Below are 21,199 nucleotides of genomic sequence, written 5' to 3' on the forward strand. Positions count from 1 at the left end.
AGCTGTCAACTCGTAGTCCAGCACGGCTCAAGGCGTCAAGAAGTGTGCTTTACCAAACCAGTTTGTATTATGTCTTTCCTTCCAGCTTGAGAGTCCAAACGTGTTCAGCAAACTTCTGGCCTACTTGGACCATAGTCCCTTCACAGACCCTCCTCCTCCGCCTACTCCTGGACCGCAGAGGAGGGCGGGGCTCGAGAACGTCCAGAGCCGCACCCGCGAGGTGGGCGAGGCGTTACAGAAGAAGGACACCACCCAGTCCGTGGAGGAGGTATCGGAGGTGGAGGGCTGGGTCAAGGAAGTAGCCCCACCCCCTGCGGCACTGAAATACGAGGAGGCGCACAAGAAGATGCTGAACATCCCCGAGCTCCAGCTGGATGTCAAAGCCAACAGGAAGAAGGCGGACGACATCTTTGGCTACGTCATCACCGACACAGAGTGAGTACTTCATGTTGTCTGCAGAGGATGACCAGATATTGTGATGAACACCATTCTTCTTTTCTGCCTCCTTCTCCTCTTCATCATCTTCAGCGGCCTGCAGACTGATGAAGGTTTGCACATGATGGAGATCCTGGCTCGCATGGCCAGAATCCAAATGACCGACTTTGCTGAGCTCTCGTATGTATTACTGCCTGATTTTCTTAAACACGCGTGCACACACACACATGCACACACTGTGTGACCACCCAGCATCATTGTGCTGCTGTATGTCATCACTGGGTGGCCTCCACTGTTCTCCTACTTTAATGCATCTTTTGTTTCCCGCTGGTCTGAATTAAAAGTGGAGAAAGCTATCTGGTGGGGGGAGTACATGGTGATGTCAGGATCAGGGGTCTTTTTTTTGTGTGTGTGCCCAGCAGGGGGAGCCGCTGGCAATTTGTCAGAGTGGTCACTTCTCTCCCCTATGAGAGACAAAAGCTCCCCATTGACACTGTGGTTCTGATTTACCCAGCATGCTTTGTTTTGTTTTTTTTTACCACCCTGCTTCCAACACCGGTTGTGGTTTATCCCACATAGAGCAGGGATGTCCACGGCCTCCTCTGCTCCCCAGTGCAGCTGGTTAGCATAGCATTATGGAATGATTTTATGAAGTGATTTTACCCTCCTTCTCTGTAAAGCACTTTCAATTACCTTGTGTATGAATTGTGCTCTATAAATAAACTGTAAAGTGTCTGTAGCCACGCTGTGACTCACTTTCCACCCAGAACATGAGGAACAATCCGGCACTTGTTACGTAACAGCCAAGGTGAGAGCATCCGCCTCACAGATGATGCGATCAGCCGCTCTGATGGCTGGTGGCGTAGACGTTGTTGGCCTTTAACCGGAACTAGGCGCCAAAATGGCGTCAGCTGCATACCTGTTAGTCAGCATAGACTAGAGTTGAAGTGATGTAACGTCTGTCTGGGCTGTGGGAGGGCGAGGTGGGGTCATGTCAAGAGTCGCCACCAGGGGGGGAGAGTGGGCTGATACTGGCTTAATGTAGGATGATGATAAAAATACATGAATGTGATTTTCATCCACATCTCACACACACACACACACACACACACACACACACTATAATCTTGCCCCACCATGTAGTGCTTCTTATTTGGCCAAAAAATAAAATATGAATATTATTTACGAGGTTGAAGGTGGCGTATGAGTGGATGTCATCGATCAAGTCGACATGAGTGATTTCCTCTCGTCATCCTGGCCTCAGCTGGCTGATGGATGACAGCGTGCACTTGATGGATGCTTCTAGTGCTTTGCTGCCAGCGCAAATAATACTCTCGCCTTATTTTCACGTTTCCCACTTGGTTACTTCCTCCGTATTTACTTTGCGGTGGAATAGAAGTATATAATACAGATAGATGTACTGTATTATCTAACAGGGTACACAATGTAACAAATATACAATCACAATGTAAGGAGGGATAGTTCAGATTTTTTGATATGAAGTTGTACGACATCTCCATCAGCGTCGTAGAGACTTACCCCCCACTTGGTCTTCTAAGTCCAGTTGTGGTCAGATTTCTGTGATGAAGAACGTAGTTCCACTTAGTTGCTGGGGACAATTAAGTAAAGAGTTTGGCTTCTCAAAACAATATGCATTGAAAATATTAATATATTTGCATCACAAAAAAGCCTTCTCAAAAAAAGCATTGGCATGATATTGGTCTCCCGCCGTACCCCTGCACACTTTCGCCTGTGCGTTCATGTGTATGTGACGAAGACACTAACATCTTCTTCCGCTGTGGAACCCATACGTAAACAAGATGGCCACAGCGCTCCATCTCGGAAATAGATGCGAAGGCCCCACACTTTGAAAACTCCTGAACCATGCTATTCTAACCTTTTTTCTTAAACCTTCGTTGTAATATTTTGATGTTCTTAATGTTATTCTTCGACCAATAAAAAATTAGCTACCATCTGCAAATGGCCCCTCCAGCCACACATACATACACCACTGCCGGAGTAGTATAGTTGTAGCTTGTGCTGTGTGTGTGGATCAGCTCAGTGTGTAAAAGCCACTCCAAAGCAGACAATTGGAATCCATTAAGCCGACGTGAAAAGCTGCTACTTAAATCCCAGAGAACACGGAACATATTTGTGGCGGCAGCACGATGAGCAGCTCCATTCACGCCGTGCCACTATTTCACAGCAGCGGCGCTACAGTAGCGCTCAATGCATCCTGGGAGGGATGAGGACATCCATCTTACTTGTGGGCCTTTAGTGGGAATTACAGCAGAGAAAACAAAAGGTTAATCTGATTGGGCGGCTCCATTGGCCCCCTCGACCACCCAGACTCTCCGCCTCCCGTCTTTCAGTGCCTCCTGATTTATTTGGCGGGAACACAACGCTCCGGGAAAACATCTACATGTCTTCTTCTTCTTGTGCTTCTTCAGCAACAAACTGATTGCACATCCTTTGCTAAAGCTCAACCGATGACTCAGCACAGCACAGAACATTTGGAACACACAATATTATCTTGAACTGAGGGAACGTAGGGCCGCATGGTGGTCTAATGGTTAGCATGGTTTGGATGTTCTCCATGTGTGTGCATGGGTTTTTTCCTCCCACATAGCAAAAATATGCACGTTAGGTTAATTGGTGACTAAATTGTCCATGTGAATTGTTCTTTGTCTATATGTGCCCTGCAATTGACTGGAGACCAGTCCAGGGTGTACCCTGCCTCCCTCCCAAAGTCAGCTGGGATAGGCTCCAGCATAGCCCCGTGACCATAGTAAGGACAAACTGCATTGAAAATCAGAATTCATCAGAATATTGCATTAGATATTTAGGACCACTCCAAAAAATGTAATTATTTATGATTTAACGTAACTTTATCTATGAAAACATTGTGCTGCAAGCCATATTTTTTGGTCTTTAGCCTAAAAAATATATACATTTTCCCTACTTCAATACATTTGCTTCTACATTAGGTATGCAAAATAAAAGACACACCTTTCAACCTATTTGTGCACTACTGTGCCATTTAATTAAAAATGTGGCAAAATAAGCAGTGATGAAATAATTCAACCCACATTATGCATGCAGACAATATAACAAAATTAAATGTACAGTATCTATATATGTTGATATTTAGGCTCTAACAAATAAATGAACAGTATTAGTGAAAGGCTTATACATTGTGAAGTAGCGGGATGTACTGCTATGTATTTTATAGTTCATCTGTGTTTTTTCCATGGGAGTTTTATTTCTTGGAGTCACCATTGGGCCTCTCTGATTCCCATGTTTGAAAAACTTGGCGTGGGCTCAACGTATGGGTGAAAGAATGTCCACATAGAATTTTTCTTTAAAAAACAATATTTGCGGAGGAAGATACTAATGCACATTTCACCCACAGTAACGCAACTTTTTTGCCTTTATAAATGAGGCCCCTCATGTGTTATAATGTATTTGAGTGAGGGCAAACAGGTAGCGCCAAATCAATTTGTGGCGGTCGAAATTTTCTTGTGGCAGGCCACTGAATGTATGAGAAGCATTATATTGTATTGTATTTTATGTACTTTATTTATCCCACAGCGGGGAAATTTACTTGTTACAGCAGCAAGACAAGTAAAGAGAACAGTGTAAAGAAAGAATAGTGTCTACAACATGGTTCAGGTGGTGCAGGTGTTGTAGAGCCTGTCGGTATGAAGGACCTGCGGAACCTCTCCTTCTTACACCGTGGGTGTAACAGTCTGGTGCTGAAGGAGCTGCTCAGGGAAACAACAGTGTCATGTAGCGGGTGAGAGGTGTTGTTCATGATGGATGTCAGCTTAGCCAACATCCTTCTCTCCCCCACTTCCTCCACGGAGTCCAGAGGACCGTCCAGGACAGAGCTAGCTCGCCTGATCAGTCTATTTATCCTGCTCCTGTCCCTGTCCGTGCTGCCCCCTCTCCAGCAGCCCACAGCATAGAAGATGGCTGAGGCCACCACAGAGTCATAAAAGGTCCGTAAAAGAGTCCTGCACACACCAAAGGACCTCAGTCTCCTCAGCAGGTGAAGGCGACTCTGGCCCTTCTTGTAGAGGGCGTGGGTGTTGACGGACCAGTCCAGCTTGTTGTTAAGGTGAACACCCAGGAATTTGTAGCTGTCTACCAACTCTATGTCCGCTCCCTGGATGTTCACCGGTGTAAAGTGAGATGTTTTCCTCTGGAAGTTAATGATCATCTCCTTTGTCTTGCTGGTGTTGAGCTGCAGCTGGTTAAGCTCACTCCAGCTGACAAAGTATTGTATTCCAGATCATTCCCCTCTAAAACACAACCAACAATGGCTGTGTCGTCGGAGAACATATATGCAAGACAAGACAAGTTTATTTATAGAGCACAATTTGTACACAAGGTAAAATCCAAGTGCTTTACAGAAAAGAAGGGTAAAATCTGTAAAACATAAAATCATTCATCCATCTATCCATCCATTTTCTATACCGCTTCTCCTCTTTAGGGGGCATGCTGGAGCTTATCCCAGCTGACTTTGGGCGACCGGCAGGGTACACCCTGGACTGGTCGCCAGCCAATCGCAGGGCACATATAGACAAACAACCGTTCACACTCACATTCATACCTCATACCACCGTGCGGCCCATTCTAAAATCATGACATAAAATTCCCTAAAATCAATCCATAAAACAAAAAACTAAAAATTAATTAGAAGTGAAGAGTGCAGACAAAGTATTTTCAGTTGCCATATGCACAGCTGAATAGACCTGTTTTCAGCCTGGATTTGAACATTGACAAAGTTGAGGATTGTCGCACATCTTTTGAAAGACTGTTCCAGATTTGGGTAGCATAAAACTGACACGGAGCCTCACCATGTTTAGTCCTGACTCTGAGCATCTTCCATTTTTCTGTATGCGGCCCTCCATGGAAAGAGTTGGTGGAATGAATGAGAACCTTCCACAGGATATTTATCTTGTAATGTGTGTGTTTGTGTATGTTTTTCAGAGTGGTGGGCCCTGCCGTGACCTTTAAAGTGAGTCCAAACCGCCAGAACGTCAGCACCGCAGATGTGGTACACGTGGCTGGTAGGTTTATTTGAGAACTTTGTGATAGCTTGTCTCTCCTCTGGACTCTTTGGTTCTGTTCCCCATGCAAGTTTACAGTAGCTCGGTACTGACAGTTTTAAGTTTGAGTGCTCACTTTAGCTGTAAAATTAAGTTAGATCAAATAAAATTAATATATTTTTTTAAATAAACAAATCTGAATGTAAATGATAACAATTGTGCGCATGTCAAACAAATGTGCATCACCGTTTGTATTTATTTCATCTCTTGGGAGACTGTCAGCTTTGCTAATAGCGAGCATTGTTTTTTTGTCGCTTCATCAACACCCTCCACTCATTGCTGACGCACACACATACACGCGGTTGATGTGTTAAAGTGTGGATGTGATTTGTCGCCATTGTTGTTAATGCTCTCTGCACTATATGCTGTATATTCACTATTTAAGAAAATATTTACATTTGAATACTATAAATCAACTTTGTTGTAAATCATGATCTTTAAAAAATACATTTGCACAGTTAAATGCAAAATGTACAGAAATGTATAAAAGCACATACAGTCATACTTACTTTACTTACTTTACATACTTACATACATACTTTATATACTGTAATATTACTTAAAAACCTACAGCGTACATTCAGTTGTGTTGCTATGCTAACTTCTAGATGACACTTGTATCAACATACACATACTATACAACCACGTAACTGCAAGAACGTCAGTTAAAAGCTCAACCAAATCAATTTTATAAAAACAAGACACTTCTAACTACTTGTATGGGAAAATGTGGAAAAAAAGCAAGCAGTCATACACCAGCATGTCATGAATAATTTCATAAAGCACTAATGTGACAAACTTAGCAGTGTTTTCTTAAAGTATAAGCTGACTAAATAATAATAACAATTTTATAATTGATCATTATTTGATAAAAATATAATATTTATGTGTAATTCAAAGTATCAGAAACAAAATGTGACATGTCTGGAATATTCGATAAAAGTTTTTAAAAAACAAACAGAAGCAGTGTTAATGCTGCACGAGTTGCATATGATCGGATCGATGGCCCCCCGGGTTCTGGAGGTCATTGTGTTGTAGGCCGACCGAACAGACGTGCTGTTGCATTCTAAGAAGCCGATGCTCGTGTCACGTGCGGCCGCCATTGTGAGGCCATGCCATTGTCAAACGTGGGGGTGGATGTCAAGATGGTGGGCAGCCAGGCGCTGACCTTTATTGTTGCAGCGGGGCAGGAGGGGCGATGGGGGCTCGGAGGCTACTTCCAGCGGTGCATCACGGCCGTGAGAACGGGCCCCCAAGAATAGGCCGGAGGTCAGGGTCAGGACAGCGAGCAGCTCAATTAGCACTTAAAGCAGCTGAGGCGCCCTACGCCCGACACCGTCTGTTCTCTTGACTTCTGCTCTTCAGCACGAAACTGCTCCGACTCCAACTTTGGACCTCATGCTGGTACCAGGCCAAGACGCTCGCATCACTAGCATTCTAGTTTGTTCCACTTCTATTCACTCACTGGACACTTCAATTATTACGAAATAATAATGCTGAGTTTTTGACTGACACATGCGGGAGAAAGTCTGCCATGCATTACTTGTTTTATTTGTGAAGGCGAGCTCTTGTATTAGAGCTCCTTAAATGGTGTACCTAATGATGCAAATGAATAATATGTATCTGTGTGACAGCTGTTAATCATCACATTTAAGCATAAAGTGATGAAAGAGCGAGAGTGTGTGCGTGTGTGATGATGATGATAATAATATTTATGATAATAATAGTAATATTTGTGATAATATTTCTAATAATAATAATAATAATAATAATGATAGTATTTTCGATCATAATGATGACATATAGAGCGTTCATAAGGAGGTTTTTCATTTCATTTTTCATAGATTGCATCTATCAAAGTGGTCCTGATGCTGTTTGGAGGATGAGGAGGTGGTTTAGGTGACTGCGGTGGGGTAGAGGGGGCTTTTTTTCTCCTTCTACGTCCTCCGAGTAGATTAGCATAGATGTGCACGCTGACAGGCTGACCTTCAACGCAGCTAAACTCTCGTCAAAATGCCAAACGTAATTACTGAGCTCTTTAGGTCAAAGTAATGTGTTTCATCCGGTGCTCACTTTGCCTGCTTATTGATGCTCTCACTTCCTCTCACCTCCTCGTGTGTCAGCTTCCTGTTCGAGCCAAGAGGAAATGTATGTTTAATTTCTTATATTCAGACAAGTTTCTTTATGTATGTTAGATGGAGATTTTACCCTGACCTGTTTCGGCTGTCATCTGATGTGAAGGTAAAACTGCATCTAACATACCTAAATAAAGTTGTCTGAATACAGCAAAATAAACATACACCATAATTTCCGGACTATAGAACTCACCGGTATATAAGCCGCAACAAGTAAATGTGAAATGAAAATTTTTTTTTACATATGTAGACTGCACCGGTCTATAAGCCACAGGTGTCCACGTTGTAACATGGCATATTCAGTACACACAGAAAGATTTTTTTAAACCTTTGATTAAATAAATGCTTTTTCCCAAAAATACGGCCAGTTAAGTCATTCATCAGCCTCTTCATTCTCCTCCTGTGAACTAAAACCACTAAAGTCGTGTTCTTCAGCATCAGAATTGAACAGCCTAATAATTCCTTTGTCACACACTTTGTCAGTCTCTTGTTTCTCTTTCGTCTTGAGGCAAATTAGCCCTTTAGCTTGGTGGATTTTTTGACACACTAGAAAGAAAGACACACTATAAACTTTGCCATCCTATCTCCACTCGATGTTCCCAGCATCACTCGTTGGCTCTAATGTTGAGACATGAGACGCCTTTTTTCATCAGGTCAACATCTGCCACGGCCCAAACAATCCAAACAGAAGCTCTAGTAATTCTACACTTAATCAAACTTAAACTTTGTCAGAACAAAATATGATCGCTGCATAAGACTTCAAAACGTGATAATAGCGTCCACTCCAATCGTCCAATTCACTATTTCCTGAAGCTGCACTCATGGGAACTGTAGTTCTTCTAGCCATAAATTAGCCTCATTGCTGTATAAATTGTGAGAAGAGTAACGGCTTATACACCGGAAATTACGGTATTCAGTAAGAAGACAAAATGAACCTATTTGAGCTACCAAGAGGAAATGTATAGCCAACACATGAGCAGCAATTGACACAGGCGTCAGAACTTTGTGTGTGAGTGGGCAGAACCCCTGCAGTTTACAGTAGAACCTCTGAGTTCTTTCAAATTCATATTTTAAACAACACATTTTAGGGAGGAGCTGGACGAAGTAGTCAGGGAGAGGGAAGTCTGGGCTTCCCTGCTTATTAGGCTGCTGCCCCCGCAACCCGACCGCCGATAAGCGGAAGAAGATGGATGGATGGATGGATAGATATTTTAAACAAACAATCCCATAGGAAAATAAGGGAATTCATCTGGACCAGGGTCAAACGGTGTCATACAAATGCAAAAATAAGTTTATATTAAAAGGTTAAGTAATAAAACAGTATCGTTACTTTTGCTTACTAAGCCTTTGATGCTCGCTGACCTTGGATAGCAGCTCAAACTAAAAACAACAGTGTTGTAATTTAACCCATGAATAGATCTATAATAGCCTTTTAGCTCCACAACGACAGGATGGTGTGAAGGTGCCTCTTGGCTTTATTTATTATTCATAATCTCATTTAAATCCTCCCGCCTTGCGTATAATTGATAAGCCGTGCTGCAAACCCAGTCGAAGGCAGGAAGTGGCCTGGTCGGGTCTGAAACTAGAATCATTTACATTTACATTCGAGAGCAAAGGATGAAAGTGGAACGTTCTGGTGGAAGTTTTTAATATCCTCGCCAGTAATGAAGCTGTCTGTCTGATTAGTGGATCTAATTAGCACCTCTCGCCACTTAAACAGTGTTCTGTCATGGAATGAAACATTCCAAGAGAGCCTCATCTTTCTGGTGACGTCACAAAAGCAAACATTGACATTTGGAGCGCTCGGCCCTTCGCAGCCTGATGAGGCCGCCCGCAGCCTGCAGGCTCATTTTTAGCCATCCTTGTCGTGCCTGATGAGATGTAGCTTCAGCCCGACTGATTGGTCCCTCTCGAGGGCGCCCGTCTTTGATTACCGCCGCACTCACGGAACAGCCCACAACCCTCCTCCTCTACCCCCCTCGTCGCCTCGTGACTTGTTTCTCAAAGCGAGCTGGAGGAGCAAACCTTTGGTCATGCTTGCATTGCCAAAAAGAACTTAGCCTGTAGCGCCAGGCAAGAGTTGTTTCTTATTCTAGAAATAAGCCCATATGTGGTCCAATTAATATTTTTCCAACAACTTAACAACTCGATTGTACAGTTATGGTACAGAATGATATGGTACGTGGCAATACTTTACATTACATAATACAGTACAATACTATGAAATACAATACAGTCTGTAATGTTATGTTATGCCGCACAGTCGAGTACACTACAATAAGCTACTATACAATATGTTACAGTCCCATACAGTACGATGTAATATACATCGCAATATGATACTATGTTATGGTACATTACAGAATGGTCAATATACAATATGAGACAATTGCTGTGTCTTAAATGGAATACTTGCGTCAGTATACTTCAATAAGTATACTTTGTACCAGAGGTGGGAGAAAGTCGTTTTAACAATGTAACAAGCTGTTAGGTTTGACATATACAATTAATTTTTTAATTGTTTTAAAGACTTAGTCACAGAAAAAGAGTGCTGACATAGCATTCAGGGATTAGGAAGTGCAAACCAGTACATCAACAAATGAACTTCTGAAGACATTCAAGATACCCTGGGAATCGGTACCAGTACTCGACCGTACCAATTTTTGGTACTTTTGTGTGTGTTTATGTGATAATAAATGCTAATATACTAATTTATTTATTTTTCAATGTAAGTTATTCATCTCTCTATATATAAACTTTAAGAATATACCAAACACCATCCCAGCTAGTCCAATGAGGTTAATTTGGTCTAACATTCATACATTCGGGCCGCACGGTCACAGTCACAGTCTGGAGATCGGGAAGATCTGGGTTCAATTCTCCCCTGGGGCATTTATGTATGGAGTTTGCATGTTCTCCCCGCGCGTGGGTTTTCTCCGGGTACTCCGGTTTCCTCCCACATTCCAAAAACATGCATGTTAGGTTAATTGGCGACTCTAAATTGTCCATAGGTATGAATGTGAGTGTAAATGGTTGTTTGTCTATATGTGCCCTGCGATTGGCTGGCGACCAGTCCAGGGTGTGCCCCGCCTCTCACCCGAAGTCAGCTGAGATAGGCTCCAGCATACCCCCGTGACCCTAAACAGGAGAAGCGGCATAGAAAATGGATGGATGGATTCATACATTCTAAACAGTTCATTTTACAGACCAGAGTCCTCTTCCTCAGTCTGAGGAAGATTGTAAGTGGGCAGTCGAAACTTTCAGGTACAGAAAAAAATCGCAAAATCTGGTCTGCAAAAAGAACTGTTTGGAAACCATTCCAACGGTTTGCAGTTGTTTTAGAAACCCATCCATCCATCCATCTTTTTCCGCTTATCCGAGGTTGGCTTGTAGGGGCAGCAGCTTAAGCAGGGAAGCCCAGGCTTCCCTCTCCCCGGCTACTTCAGCCAGCTCCTCTCAGCGGATCCCGAGGTGTTCCCAGGCCAGTTGAGAGACATAGTCTCCCCAACGTGTCCTGGGTCTTCCTCGAGGCCTCCTACTGGTCGGACGTGCCCTGAACATCCGGGAGGCATCCTGACCAGATGCTCGAGCTACTTCATCTGGCTCCTCTCAATGCAGAGGAACAGCGGTTTTACTCAGTGAGTTTTTTCCCGGATGACAGTGCTTCTCACCTTATCTCTAAGGGACAGCCCAGCCACCCTTGCGTAGAAAACTCACTTCGGCCGCTTGTCCTTTTGGCCACTACTCAAAGCTTCTTCAACATTAAAACCTTAACTACAACTGAAACCCAGCTCAAATCCTATTCCTTTGAAAAATTATGTCATGAGGATCATGGAGGGCAAATAAAATTTGCTCATTTAAAACAAATGAGCAAAAGATAAAAAAAAAATAATAATAAAGGTACAAACTTCTTTGCTGTAAACTACACTACTACGAATGCTAGGGTGATTGTGGTCATTGAATGGCCTTATTGTAGAAGAAGACGAAGCTACATGCTATTAGCTGAATAGCTGTCCCTGCAGATGCCGTCGGCCTAACAGATAATATAACTTTCTATAGTTGTGGGTAATGTTTTAGTGTGTGTTTAAATAACATCTGTTTTGGTTCTTGTGGTTGTGGTGCTCCTGAAAGGCATAGAAAGAAATCACCACTGTGTTAGATGGAGTTCACTATTTAAATACAAACTCTCTGCTACGTAGTGAATCATTTTTATTTGCTGGATTACATGTCAATGACATCTATATTGTTGTTTATGGACATTCCAGGCTTATTTTACAAATAAAGTATTACTAAATATGCTGGTTGTGAATTTTCTTTTAATACTATCTACTGACATGTTATTACTGTGTTATACTGACTAACAAAATACACACGTACGATTTTCAGTCGATTTTAATTCATTAGTGAATACAAAAATGAAGATTTGGTGGTTTGGTTTGGTTAAAATATGGCTGTTTGGTCATTTTTACACACCGACATGCGTCCAGGCGTCTTGTCACATATTGAAAGTGTCTTCTTTCACAACATTGACATTTATGAAACAGGTACATTTTATTGTGTCCTTGTACTTAAATGACTTATTTCAGCTTCTGTAGCTTTAATTTGTCACCTTGTTGGTGTGAACATTGCCCCCTTTCTCTGGGTCCGTCGTCTTCTCTTGTGAATTTGATGTTGTTAGGAACGGCACCATGACACTCCACGGAGACTGCCGTTTAGGTACCGAAACATGGTACTCTTTGATTTTGAATTGGTGCTCGGTAATACAGATGAAATTTGGTTGATGCCTGTAAAATTTAGCACCCATCCCTATTCAAGATACACTTTATTAATTTTACCAAATTAACTTTGTGTGCACGCATGTGCATGTGAATAACTACCACCCTGCAGAAATAAGCCACACCCTCGTTTGTTGTTAAACCTGATTGGACGTTAATAGATGCATTCAAAGCGGCAGAATCTGTGGAAAAATGTGTTGTCTTGCTGGAAACGGTATAGCAATGATCACGTTAGCTGAATACATTTTACTCAACACACTCACTGAAAATCTTGAGTATTTTCAATTTATCAGACTAAAGTCTGAGTCAAATCTCGCGTCGAGTTGCAAGTTTATGGTATTTTACGTCATAGGTATTTGTGTTTACCAGGTACGGACTGCAGAACAAATGAGGCGTGTTGTTTTCTTCATAATGATTTGCACCGCTGTGACGGAGCAGTGTGCTTTCTGCTGTCATTGGTTTTTAAAGGTGCCATATCCTCAGGTTGAAACCTCACGGTCGCCATCCACCGTTTCATGTGTTGGCGACACGGGGACAAAAGAGCTTCAAAGGCTGCGAATGACATTTAGTGTTTTTTAGTGTTTGCTATCTTCAAAGACCAGCTCCTCCTTTGTACTTCCTCTTTTTGTGCATAATTAATGAAGCCCCGCCTTCATTTCCCGCTCTCTGCAGCATGCGGTTATTAATAAGAGAGTGCACGTTCATTTTCACATCTTTCAACCTTCCCAAGCTCATCGCAGTCAAGACCTTCTAGAAAGTTCCATGTGCAGTCCAGTAAGCACATCTTGTGCAGTCAGTGTTTTATCCAAGAAGAAAGCAGCTTTTTGGACTAGGCTTTTCAAAATAAAATCCAAATGTGACCACCCATGAGCGGGTGGCTTTTTGAGCATAGTACACTTAGTACTGTGCGTTTTCCTTTTAACGCTGCTGCTGTTACCTTGACAACCAGTTTGTAAGGTGTCCTTTCACTTGTCAATGTGTCGTGTAGAATATAACAACGGTTCTTGCTGGAACAAGTGAAAACAAGTCAAGCTGTTTGTGGAACTGATTAGAATGTCTTCAAACAAAAACCATGTGCAAAGGTCTGCAAGGCCTTGTGTGTGTGTGTGTGTGTGTGTGTGTGCGTGTGTGTTGGTGGCACATTGGTGGTAATAAGATTGAGCTAAGTGTTGCATTAACACCTTGAAGTGTAAATAGCTTCTTGAATTGCCTATTAGACCCACATAACCTGATGCTGTGTGTGTGCATGCGTATGTGTGCATGTGTGTGTGTGAGAAATAGAGAATGTAATTAGGAACCTCTTCTTCTGTGTCCCTTCTCGGGTTTGTACTTTAATCTGCGGCTGATGAAAGATGCTGTTTTGTTTCTTCAGCTGCAGGTTCAATATCCTGTGCACCTCCCCCCCACAGCCCTCTCATGCTCTTCTGCTGTGTTTTTGCATCATAAAGAGATTTCATCTATCCACCTTTGGCCAGCTTTTAGCTTTGATATTTTTTTATCAGTTGCAACAGGGAAGTGGGAGCGAGTGCAGAGCGAGAGGATGGACGTCCTGGTTGTCCTCAGCTGACAATATCAACTTGATATCCAGCTGCAGCTAATTAAAAAGATAAGTGGCTGCCTTTGAAGCCATTTTGAATGTTGTTTGTTGTTGTTGAAAAGACTCCAGAGAGACATGTGACCAAATATGACTGATCAGTTTTGTAGTGTGCACGCCAGGCCACCAGTTGGAGCTGTAAGGCCTTGTCATGATGGCAGAAGATGATGCCTCAATTGGCGCACTTGTGTACTTACTGTAGTCTTTTGAGTGCATAAGTGAGAAGTAAGGCAAAAGGCAGTACACTCAACACGCTCAAAATGGTGAGTGTGAAGTGATGGACACTCGTCCCCCTCAATAGTCGCCATCTTGGCTACATAGCAGAAGGAGAGAGACTAACTTGAAATAATGGTGGCTGAGTAGAAAGTGGAAAGTAGTGAACCTCAGTTTTCATTTGCCCCAGTTTTTGTATGATTGGGTTTTGTCAACATTTTTGCCAAAATTTTAGCCTTGGTATTCTATTCTTCTATTCTTTGTTAATATTTTGGGGTTTCTGGAGTGGATTAACTGAATTTACATTATTTGCTATGGAATAGAGTTTTCATACATTTTATTTTTCGTCAAACCTTTTGGAACGAATTAATAACAAACGCCGAGGTACCACTGTACTGCGATTTCAGGTAAGTGTACAATGAAAGTAATGGATTTGGGACAGCACTACACTGTCAAAATTCACACACTCAGGAACACCACATACACAGTATACTTACTGAAGTGTACCGACAGAAGTGTTCCATTTAAGACACAGCAGTGCACTTCAATAAGTATACTGTCTACACTGTACTTTGTTCCTGAGTGTGTGAATTCTGACAGTGTAGTGCTATCCCAAATCCATTACTGTTGTTGTACACTTACCGGAAATGACAATCACAATATTTACCTTCTTCTTCTTTGTCTTCTCTGAAAAAATTGCAGCCACTTGACGGTGCATTATCACCAACATTTAGATCACCACATGAAATATCTTCCAACTTTTCAAATTTAGAATAATTAACCTACTACATTAAACGACTTATATACTGGGTGATATCCAACTAAAGCACAGGTGTCACGCTCGAGGCCTGAGGGCCGCATAAACAAAAGCTTGGAAATACTAAGTAAGACATTTAATGCATGAATGTGAGTGTGAATGTTTGTGTGTCTGTATGTGCCCTGCGATTGGCTGGCGACCAGTCCAGGGTGTACCCTGCCTCTTGCCCGAAGTCAGCTGGGATAGACTCCAGCATACCCGCGACCCTAGTGCGGATAGAAGATGGATGGATGGATGGACATTTAATGTTTCTTGCTAAATGCATTTGTTTTATTTGTCCTGCATGCAAGTGTAATTTATTCACTTAAATCAATCAGTCAATATTATTATTTGATGCAACAAGATATAACAAGACTTTTTTTCTTACCAAACCCCCTAAAACCGTACCATAAAAACTGTACCATAGTTTTATACTTGGATATCTCTGTTTGCTGCTACTTTTTCAGTTTGTTGGTAAAAAAAACAATCAAATGCAGGGGCAACTATTAATAACATCATAATGTCTGTGAATATTGTCCTTCTCAGACTAGAGCTGTCCTATTTAGTCGTCCCGACCCGTCTTGCAAGACAACCTGAGCAGTCCAGTTGCGACCCATTCAATGCACTGAGAACGTTACGATGCGATTATACATTTGTATGGATTCAGTTCCTATCGGCCCTCGGAGCGCAACCATAACTGTGATGTGGCCCAGGATGAAAACAAGTTCGACACCATTGAACTACAGTGTATTTGCATTTTTTGAATAAAACATGTACAACTTTTATTGTTGTACTTTCCACCTCAGCCGCCTTTATTTCCAGTTACTCCCTCCCCATTCGCTACATCGACACGACGCCGACTGAGGGTGGTAAATACGCGTACTCACTCACCATTTTTACAGTGTCCGAGTACTGACAGTACACTACATTTTGTCATACTTCTCAGTGTGAGCACTCAAAAGACTAAGTATGCAAGTGCACCAATTGAGACACAGCACGTGAACTTCTACCGTCAATGTCACAAACAAATCTGGTAATTAACCAGCAATCTACGCTCCAACTAAAACTTGACTTTTGAACACATGCATGAAAATATGTGAAATACGTCCAAATTGCATACATCCAGTAGTACACTGTATGTAGCGTATACTCGCCACCGGCTTTTTAAAATTGTGTTAAAGATGGTCAGATGTTCCATCAGAGTGTCAGTGTGATGTTGCTGATTCGTCCACGGTCACGGATCAACGCTGATTATCCTGGCGGTCCCTCTGTGCCAGAATAGGCTCACGGCTCCGAACCCTAAGCAGACCTTGACGGACACACTGTGTGATTTGTAGTGACAAGCGGAACCGATGTTGGTAATGAGGTCACCTTGGACTCTTTGGGTTGGACCTGGTTCTGTACACCACACACACACACACACACACACACACACACACACACATACAGAAAAAGCTCCTATTCTGAGTGATATAACTCTCTTGATCCAACAGAGGGCGCCGTGGTGATTAATTTTTAAATAGTGTACACATATTGATATTATATTTTACACAATTAGTGGTTCGGTAGTGAAATTAATTGACTCTGTGTGTCCACATGGCTTCATCCAATAATTCTCCTGCCAACTCTCCTTGTCCTTCCTCTGCTGTGTTTTGCGACAGAGCCTCCTTGTTGCCAAGGAAACCCCATTGTAAGCTGCTGTATGACAATATTTCTATTAGTTCATGTATTCTGCCTAGCAGCAAGTGACATCGCACACCTGTGGTGTCTACCGGCTAGCTGGCTGTGCAGAACTGCAGTCGTTTTGTATAAAAGTGTCATCCGCAATGTAAGTCCTGAGTGGACACTAAAGTATCTTACGGGTGAAAGTTGTGGAACTTTGACACTTTGTGTTTGGAGCTTCAGGATGTGTTTGGAGCTTCAGGCATTCCTGCATGCGACGCGCTGGGACTCAGTAACATGTCGACGGTATGAAGTCCTTGTTTCAAGATGGACACTATCACGGCAGCAGTGAGATGGCTTCATCTTATCACCTTCTCCTCCCAGCTGGCGGGTAATTAAGACCCGCAGGACAAGATGTCGTGTTGTGGGCGGATAACGACTTGATGCGCAAGGATCATCTTATCGTGGATTTAGCCGGTGGGCCGCCGTGGCTCCAGGCTGTGTCGATGCTGTGTTTGCTAGCTGACACCATGGCAGTGAGAAGCAAGCCCTCAGACGTGATTGGTTAAAAGTGTCCAAAGTCTATTCTCACTTTGTGACTTTACCCGTTGTGTGTGTCTTTATTCAGAAGGTCAGTTAAATGTGTGCCTGCCTGCCTGCCTAAAAAAAATTGGATAAACTGTGACCTTTGGGTTTCACTTAATGGAAAATGAAAGTTGTATTTCTGCTGTTTTATTGCGTGTTGCTGCGGCACAAACTTTTAAATCTTCTATCAAACATTCTTCCCGCTAAAACGCTCTTTGTGTTTTTCACCAATGTGATGAAGAGCCTCAATGAGCAAGGTGACAACTCCATGTTCAAGGTGCTTTACTCCTCCTCCTCCACTGGTGATGGAGGATAAATAGACTTTACACCCCCCGCCCCTTACCGTAGCTGCATGGCCTTGACTGCATAGAAACTGAAATATTTACTTTACAAAAGCTTCACAAAAAGCCTTTTAAAATGTTTTTTCTTAACTGTCGCTGTGCTTTACACAGATTTTTTTTTTTTAAATGTATTTTTGACCAAAAATGTGCAAATTTGCAAGGATGGGAATGCTGAATTGCGATACTGGAGCAATGCACCGTACTGCTAACCTCAACACATGTGGATAAAAGCAGAGCTGTACGCATTTTTTGTACACAGCACGAATTGTGGCCCTTGAAGACGCTTGTATGCTTTGCTGCTCTCTGGTTTTGTTCCATTCGTCCGGTTTCAGCTTCCTCGTTAAGTCTCTGCGCGCAGTGTGACGTGCACCTCCGGAAAAATCCTCAAGCTGTGACGACGCTGACTGTTAAGGCTGTGACTGGTCGACTTGTAGTTCCATGTATGCGACTCGTTTAAAGGTCACGAACGCCTTCTCCTCCGGTTTTGGATCACGCATCGATTAGTTCCAGCTGCAATAACACTTCCCTTCCCTAACAAGCTAAATAGCCAAAGAGAGTTGTGGTTGCTCACAGTGTTGACGTTGAAGAGCTATAAAAGCAGGGGTGGTCAAAGTGCGGCCCAGGGGCCATTTGTGTCCTGTGATACATTTTAGGGAAAAAAAAACCAACAGCAAAAATTGTAAAAATAGCTCAAAAGGTATATGCAACGGGAAAAAGCTGTAATGTTGATATTATAACTAAATATATTACAACTAATAATAACACAAATGTTTATCTTATTTAAGCCGTAATACAAAAACTGCACAATGTAATCACATGCAGTCTGAAATCCTGGATTGATGTTCACTTTTTCTACGGTAGTCCATAGGAGAGTTGTGAGGTGGCGAAGAAGGAATGATGATCTAAGAAAGTAAGGAAGGAAAGAGTTAAAAGGAGACGAGAGCAGAAGTGTCTTCCTCAAAGGTCACCGCCTCTGAAGGGAATATTGTTTTATGAGAGTTCTCTGGGAAAAAACATTTTACAGACTTTCACACTTTATTGTGTCAGTGAAAATATCTCTCTGCGTGTGTGCTTGCGTGTGTGTGTGTGTGCCTGTATGCTAATGAAAGCTAGTCTTTGGAATGCGGCTTCCTGTCTTGAGTGCGGCGGCGGGCCATTAATTGTATTGTGTGTGTTTGTGTGTGTGAGAGTCCCCAGTGTCACATCAGCGTAATGAATAGTTGATGTAAACTAACAGAGTGCTTTCATAGCAGCCAGGATGAAGTGGCGATGAATCCGAGGGCGTAAATGTCGTCAATTAAACAGCCAACAGGATGTAAACAAACACATGATGAGGTCACGGGTCGAGCAAACATGGCCGACATGGGGGAGGAGGAGGCGGCGTGCGTCATCGTGCTCGTGTCGAAGACAACAAGCATCGCTTTGTCAACACGCCCGTTCAATACATCCCATACATAAGCACAAACTGTTACCTGTTGATGAGTGGTTCCCAAACTTTTCACAGTGGCGTACCCCTTCAGACATTTGACCTGAAACCGTGTACCCCCTACTCCTGCACACTTAAAACACATAAACCTTTTTTGGTTGCTTAATTGGTTAATTTCATAGTAATTTCGGGTCAAAAATGTGCATGGTCACATTGTGATAAGTTTGACATGAGCACTGATAAATAGATACAGTAATGAATCATCCTACATATCTTTTATTCCAGTCTGATGTTGGCGTCCTTCCATATGACTGGTTTGAATTTGAGCATCACTTTTTTTGTCCACTTTTTTTGCATATTAATTTAATACCAAGGAGAAAGTTTGATCACGATAAAGCAGAATGGGAAGGACAAAATATATACTTACAACATACGATAATGATAAAGTCTAATTTTCAGGGGAATCCACACTCACAGTGACAGGTTCTCACCTCTGCGTCAGGCGGGGATTGGAACACCAATACCGACGAAATCTTCAAGATGAAACACTCTTAATGCACAAAATAAGCATCAAACGTACTTATTACCTCCGCCAAGCGCAGCGCGGAGGTTGTGTTGTGTTTTTGCCGCCGTTTACTGTATCTGTTTGTCTGTTTCTTTGACTGTGTTCAGAAAAACTTGTCGGAAACGGCATATGGAAGAACTGATTAACACTTGGGGTGATCTGAAATTCTAAATTTTGTCAAAATTGACCCTTTTCCCTCAAATTAATTACCTGCTACGACTGCCACATTTCTCAACCGATATACCTCATTCCAACATCAATTCATTCAACAAAGTCAGGACATTCATGCTATTAGCCACAGCACAAAAATTCCCACATTTTTTTCTTCCGGAAAGCAAAATGCCTTTGATCTAAAGAGTTCTAGCAACTTCCACATTTCTCAACCGATTGAGACCGTTCCAACATCAAAGGATTCAACAAATAGACACATAAACACTTAGCACTATCATGCTAGGTGTTAGCATGCTACGTTAGCGTTATGTAAAGGTATGTTGACATTAGCATAGTAGCATTTTTAGCCATTTTATTAGATAGACATTTTTATAAACTCTTACCACTATTACGCTAGGTGTTGGCATGCTAACATGCTAACATTAGCATAGCAGTATTTCTAGCCGTCTTTATAGATAGACACATATATAAACACAAACACATATATACAGACCCTTTCCAAAAAATTTGAATGTCATAGAAAAGTTGTTTAATTTCCATAATTCCGTTCAAAAAGTTAAACTTTCATAGATTATAGATTCAGGGCCCACAATTTAAACGATTTCAAGTGTTTATTTGTTTATTTTTACGTAATTTGGGCTTCCAGCTCATAAAACCCACGAAAACAGGAATTCAAAAAATTAGAATACTGTGAAGAAATCACCATTTACTTCTCAGTTTTTGCAGGAAAAAAAAAAGAAAGAAATTAGGATCACATCAAATCAATCAAAATATGGTACTTTCAAAACGATATGTCAATCTTCAATACTTGGTAGGGAATCCCTTTGCCTTAATCACTGCCTCGATGTGACGTGGCATTGAAGCAATCAGCCTGTGGCATTGACTGGGAGTTATGGAAGCCCAGATTTCCTTGATGCTTGCTGTCAGCTCTTTTTTGTTGTTCGGTCTGGTGCCCCTTATTTTCCTCCTGAGAATACCCCATAGATTCTCAATGGGGTTTAGGTCTGGTGAGTTGGCTGGCCAATCAAGCACTGTGATGGCATGGGCATCAAACCAGGTTTTGGTGCTTCTGGCGGTATGGGCAGGGGCCAGGTCCTGCTGGAAGATGACATCTGCATCTCCATAGAGATCCTCAGCAGAAGGAATTGTGAAGTCCTCTAAAACATTCTGGTAGACTGTTGCGGTGACCTTGGATTTAAGAAAGCAGAGTTTACCAACACCTGCACCGGACATTGCACCCCAAATCATGACGGACTGTGGATATTTCACACTGGACCTCAGGCAGCTTGGGTTCTGTTCCTCACCCGTCTTCCTCCAAACCCTTGGACCTTGATTCCCAAATGAAAGGCACACTTTACTTTCATCGGAAAAGAGGACCTTGGACCAC

General features: G+C 42.3%; 1 protein-coding gene across 2 annotated transcripts in view; it reads left to right on the forward strand.

Annotated features, from left to right (window-relative positions):
• The window catches only part of LOC129168865 (receptor-type tyrosine-protein phosphatase N2-like), a 103,330-nt gene that overhangs the window by 12,821 nt on the left and 69,310 nt on the right, over nt 1–21,199 (forward strand). For both annotated transcript variants that reach the window (XM_054754620.1, XM_054754629.1), the window contains 3 exons: nt 86–435; nt 529–615; nt 5,431–5,510. In XM_054754620.1, coding sequence (XP_054610595.1) covers nt 86–435; nt 529–615; nt 5,431–5,510 — 517 coding nt within the window. The remainder of the gene's footprint in view (nt 1–85; nt 436–528; nt 616–5,430; nt 5,511–21,199) is intronic.

Source organism: Dunckerocampus dactyliophorus, chromosome 2 (genome assembly GCF_027744805.1).
Source record: "Dunckerocampus dactyliophorus isolate RoL2022-P2 chromosome 2, RoL_Ddac_1.1, whole genome shotgun sequence".
Lineage (NCBI taxonomy): Eukaryota > Metazoa > Chordata > Actinopteri > Syngnathiformes > Syngnathidae > Dunckerocampus > Dunckerocampus dactyliophorus.